This window comes from Mchenga conophoros, linkage group LG11, assembly GCF_057382185.1.
Source record: "Mchenga conophoros isolate Kocher_MC1m ecotype Shallow Benthic linkage group LG11, M_conophoros_male_GT1.1, whole genome shotgun sequence".
NCBI lineage: Eukaryota > Metazoa > Chordata > Actinopteri > Cichliformes > Cichlidae > Mchenga > Mchenga conophoros.
In genome coordinates this window covers 19760875-19766099 of record NC_140536.1, presented here as the reverse complement: position 1 = coordinate 19766099, position 5225 = coordinate 19760875, and the positions used below count along the sequence as shown (strand labels likewise).

General features: G+C 34.9%; 1 protein-coding gene across 1 annotated transcript; it reads left to right on the top strand.

Annotated features, from left to right (window-relative positions):
* Window positions 1-448: 448 nt before the first annotated feature.
* LOC146563952 (sialic acid-binding Ig-like lectin 14) lies at window positions 449-4998 on the top strand. The gene is made up of 8 exons (XM_085291384.1): window positions 449-520; window positions 858-947; window positions 1266-1631; window positions 2138-2467; window positions 2787-3101; window positions 3358-3472; window positions 4215-4272; window positions 4371-4998. Exons 2-8 carry the CDS (start codon window positions 905-907, stop codon window positions 4437-4439), a joined length of 1296 nt encoding a protein of 431 aa, XP_085147510.1. The 5' UTR covers window positions 449-520; window positions 858-904; the 3' UTR covers window positions 4440-4998.
* The last annotated feature ends 227 nt before the right edge of the window (window positions 4999-5225 follow it).

Here is a 5225-nt window from a genome sequence, read left to right as displayed (position 1 = left end):
GCTTCTCCTTCCATTTTCAGTAGGAGAAACATTTCATCACTCATCTAAATGACTTCTTTAGTACAAACATTTTACAAAGCAGCAAATCTTCCTCTTGCAAATACAGAAGTTATTTCAAAGATCAAAGTGACACCATAAAGCAGAGCATTAACATGCATCTATATATTACAATGCATTACAATGCATAATTGTCAGACGATTGTTTTTAAAACAATTGAACCGTTTTGAACATCCAAATATTTGAAAGCTTAGGACCTCATGTTCGAGATTATCTCCGATTTCACTGCTGTTAAAGTTTCACATTAACATCATAATGTGATAGGAGGTTTTAGCTGTAAGTGTGGTGGCAGTCTAAGAGGAAATAATGGCCAGCAGAGTAAAGCTAAACTTCCTGTAAACTTGCTGAAGTGCAAAGAGAAGTAACAAAGGAGGAGGAGGAGGAAGAAGAGTCAGTTGAAAGCAGACAGTCTGCAGAGATCAGTGTGTGGAAACAAAAGCTGGAGGCTCACACAGAGTGAGGGTAAAACACTTTCATCCATTTTTCTCTGTAGTATTCTTGCTTCAGTAATTTCATAAAAAATGATTGTAAATGATTGGTGAATACCTAACTGAAGAAGTCTGAGGCTGAGAGATTTCCATTCATAATTTTTAGCTTCTCGATGGCACAGATATCAAGAAATGCTTTAATATGATGCTTTAAACTTTGATATTTCAAGATCTCAGCCAAGTTTATTGGTCACATGAAAAAATATATTAAAACAGTAAATATGTAAGTGTAATATCCCGTATGTGATTCTATCAGCCACTGAACTTTCTATATTTTTACTGCACCTTTTGTGTGTTTGTGCTTTGAAAAGAAAGCGTCTATCCTGTGGAGAGAAGCCGTGCTGTCATTCAAATCAGAATGTTAACTCTCATCTGGGTGATTCTGCTCTTCGCTGACACAGGTACAGAAGGAAATTTTATTTAAATCTTCATCAATATATGAATTTAAGGAAACTACAAAAAGAAGGAAAACTGCAGTTTCAAAGACAGCCGTGTTTGAAAATGTCATTTACTAAGTTAAAAATGGGAAGCAACAGCTGTGAACTGCATCGCTTATATAAGTCATATCAGTTAACAGCAGAAGTAAAGTAAAAGAGGCATCTTTAAATATAAACATTGTAAATGATGTAAACTGATGGTGTTGGTTACCATCATTTTTTATTTTCATGAACTCAGCTTCTTCTCTTCTGGTTTGTGCTCTTTTGTTTTTGCATGTTCAGGTTCTGGGACTCCTGAGCGTCCAAAGAGCAACAGCATAATCACACAAAGTGGTAAAAATGTATCAGCACAGGCTGGACTGTGTGTTTTTCTAGCATGTTCTTTTACTACAGAGGATGGTCATGTTGAAAATATAACTTGGTATAAACATGATGGAAACATAACTAAAACAATATTTGGCTCCAGTAACAATACGAAAACTGAACCTGAGTTTAAAGGGAGGGTGTCACTGTTGGAGGCTGACCTGAAAAAGAACTGCAGCATCATTATCAATGACCTCACCAAGTCGGACTCTGGATCATATCACGCTGTCGCTAAGACAAAGACTCACTGCACACTGATTGCAAACATCACAGTCACAGTTACAGGTATCAAAACCTACCACAAATACTCCCTGCACAGTGACCACGTTATCATGTTTGATTTAAATGAGTTAGCTCAACTAAATTACAATGAGTTGTATTAACTACAGCTGCATTATGGCACTAGCACATGTTTGTTTAACGTGAGTTTAAGAGTTGTTAAATCATTACCACTCCAAAGATTTTTGTGAATAAACATAATGCTCAGATTAACACAAAGGCACAACGACTTCCTGTAATGCAGGTCCTGTGTCTCCATTCATCATATATGTCAGCTAAAGTGAAAAACAAAAACAGAAACTGCTGAATGTCCTTTAGTCTATTCCTTTGGTCAGACATAAACTGATGTTTGGGTATACCTCACAGAGCTTGCATCTGTCTTGGAACTTTTCAGCCTTATCTTGTACTTTTTACAATTTAAGTTACTTAACAGAGTGATCATACGTCTACTTTAAATTAGTAGTGGTTTTTATGCTGATTATAATGTCTTGTTTCATTTACTTTCCTATTAGAGCTGAGTGAAAAGCCCAAACTGGAGATTCCTGAAATAACAGAGGGAGAGCAGACTACACTGACCTGCAGCGCTCCTGGTCTCTGCTCTGGATCCACTCCTAATATCACCTGGATATGGAGTGGATCAGGACAAAACCTCTATGAAATCAAAAAAAACAACACTGAATTCAGGTCTGAGAATATGCCTGTCTTCAAGTCAACTCTGACCTTTAACGCTTCAACAAAACACAACGGTGGTCAGGTCACCTGTAAGGTCACCTGTAACGTCACCTGTAAGGTCACCTTCAAAAATGTCAAAACAAATGAGACAAAAACTCTTAATGTCAAGTGTGAGTATTACTCTTGGCAAAAGTATATTTTATCATTATTACAGTATTAGTAGTAGTAGCAGTAATTATAATAATGTTGTAATTACTGTAAGTGTAAAACTTTCATAACTGACATTATATTTTGTCTGCTCTCATTTTTTGCATTTTTTACTTAAAAAAGCAGTTTTCATTAAAATCTGGAAAGTAAATGTAATATTAATTACATTGTTGTGTTCTTCAGTATCAGATATTCTTATATTGAAGCAATGTGTTAAGACAATTTATGTTCCTATGAGTTTACTGTAATCTTGATGCTGAGCTTCTTATTCTGTTTTTGCAGATGCAGCAAGAATCTTGAATAACTCTGCTTGTGTCGCTCAGTCAAAGGTTTTGACCTGTGTGTGTATCAGTGAGGGGTTTCCTTCACCCACCATCAAATGGCCACACTTAGAGAGCCACACTGAGTACTCTGTAACAACCAATGTGTCAAACACCAGAGTCACCAGCACCATCACTGTGTCCCAAGATCACTATCACAACTCCACTATTGAATGTGTCAGCAGTAATAGTATTGGAAATACCTCATCAAGTGTCAGCCTTATAATAAACGAGTTCAATGCTAATTCATCACCATCAAACAATACAGGAAATAACTGTAAGTATTTACGAGTTAAATATCTCCCCTATACTCAAATTTAAGACAGCTCCACTATTGAATGTGTCAGCAGTAATAGTATTGGACAACTAAATCACAGCATTACAGTAAAGAAGTTAAACAGAGTTAGTAAGTATTTACAAGTAAAATATATCTCCTATACTAGAGCTATCAAAAAATGTAAGACATTCACTTCCTGTTTTTACATGTTTTATATAACATAAGCAAAAAACATTTTTCAACGTTGTGATTTCAGATCTTTACAAACAAGACCCGAAAGTTATTGCTGCAACATTGAGGGCCTTTCTGATTTGTCTTATTGGGATAATTTTTTCAGCAGTCGTTGCTTTTTTGGTAACAAAATCCAACAGGTACAGTTACATTTCAGAGTTTAATTTTGGAATGTGAAGATTATTTTTTTATTTTTGTAAATATATATAGATTATTTTAATCTAAGAATTTAATCTACTTCTAATATCAATTCTATTATATTACAAAAAAAATGTTCCTATATATTTGATGCAAATGACCTCTTTCATTGTATCACAATGCAGCTTTTTTAGCGATAAACATCCACACATTGGTTTATTTTAATACAATATAATAGCAAAACTGATGAGACAAAACATTTTGACAGTTGCTGCTTTTTATTGCTTTATATGCTGTTCTTTGCTTGCAGCTACAAGAAACAGGTTTTAAAATATCACACAATGTTCCACCAGCTATGGATGACATCTGTCAGTCACACATTTCCTAATATATGCCGATTTTTGATTTCACCATTGTTAGCATAATGTTTATATGCTTCATTTGGTCATAATGTTTGGGCTAATCATGTATAGTTAGTTTGACAATCTGTCATTTCCAATACCCTGTAATTCCTAGCTAATGGGACCAGTATACATAAGTAATGTACATATCATATTTACATATAAGGATAAATTGGAATTTATGATTCAAGATATAATTTTTTCCCTCAAAAAATGAAAAAAACAAAACAAAAAAACAGAGTGACCATAGAAAAAATTCAGTTTATGTAAATGCCCTGCTGTTGTTGCGAGCTGCTGTGGGACCTTCTGCAAGAAGGATTCATATTAATTGATTTGTTCTCAGAAAAAAATGGAGGAGGTCTGAAAACCTGGAGACTGTGACCACTGAAGCAGTTCCAATGGTAATGTATATCATTAGCTAGCCTTCTGTCATGTAGCTTAATTATACAGATGTTTAACTTTTATTAGCTGACAAATTATCCTGCAATGTGTCTGATAGCTGGATGCTGATCAAGCAACAGTATATGATGGGATCCATGAGCGAGAGGCAGCTGAAGGAGAAACTTAGTCATGTGAGAACGCATCACTGGTGACAATGATGACATTGCACCAAAGACGTGGACAACATTGACAATGACGTCAAAACCAGGAAGGAGAGGAGAAACAGAATATGTTGAAATAAAGACAGAAAAAAGGGACAATGATGATCATGTGTTGTTGCAGCACTTACAAAAAAGAAAAACCATTCAGATATTAGGCTAATGTGTTTAATGCAGTCTAAATAAAACAATAACAGGGTTTCTAATATAGATGTACATCCTGGCAAAGAGGTTTTCAGAAAACACACTCTCATGTGATGGCTTCTTGTAAGTGGCAGTCCTTAGTGGGGATTAGCTAAAGATATCAAGACATGCAATCTTAATCTAATGCTATGCTACTCCACTTCATTTAATACAAGGAAACTTTGAGGTGCCAACTATACTGTGTAAATAATGTAATAAATCTACTTATAAACTCCAACTTCAACAAAAGCATAACCAAAGTGAAACTGTGTGAATCTTTGTGGAGACGTTCTTGTATGCAAAAAAGCATCTGTACATTTCACATATGTCTGTATCAGGTAAAATCAGTAGCTTCGTGTAAGTTTTTGTTTTATCACTTCAATAAAATTCAAATCTAAGTTCAAAGTAAATGTGATCATTATTATGCGTGTAATAGCTGTTGTTCAGTTTTCTTCTATGGCTTAAAATCTTGTGAATTCACAGATAACTGTTATAGTCTACTACTGTGGTAAACTGTGAGAACAGGACATTTAGAAAATCTACTGGAGCTCACATTAGAAATTATTGTGAGT

Bases quoted from the DNA above. Each gene is read 5' to 3' on its own strand.
- LOC146563952 (XM_085291384.1), top strand. From the start codon at position 905: ATGTTAACTCTCATCTGGGTGATTCTGCTCTTCGCTGACACAG. The intron at 1,632-2,137 runs GTATCAAAACCT...CTTTCCTATTAG, and splicing joins CATCACAGTCACAGTTACAG to AGCTGAGTGAAAAGCCCAAA. The intron at 2,468-2,786 runs GTGAGTATTACT...CTGTTTTTGCAG, and splicing joins AAAAACTCTTAATGTCAAGT to ATGCAGCAAGAATCTTGAAT.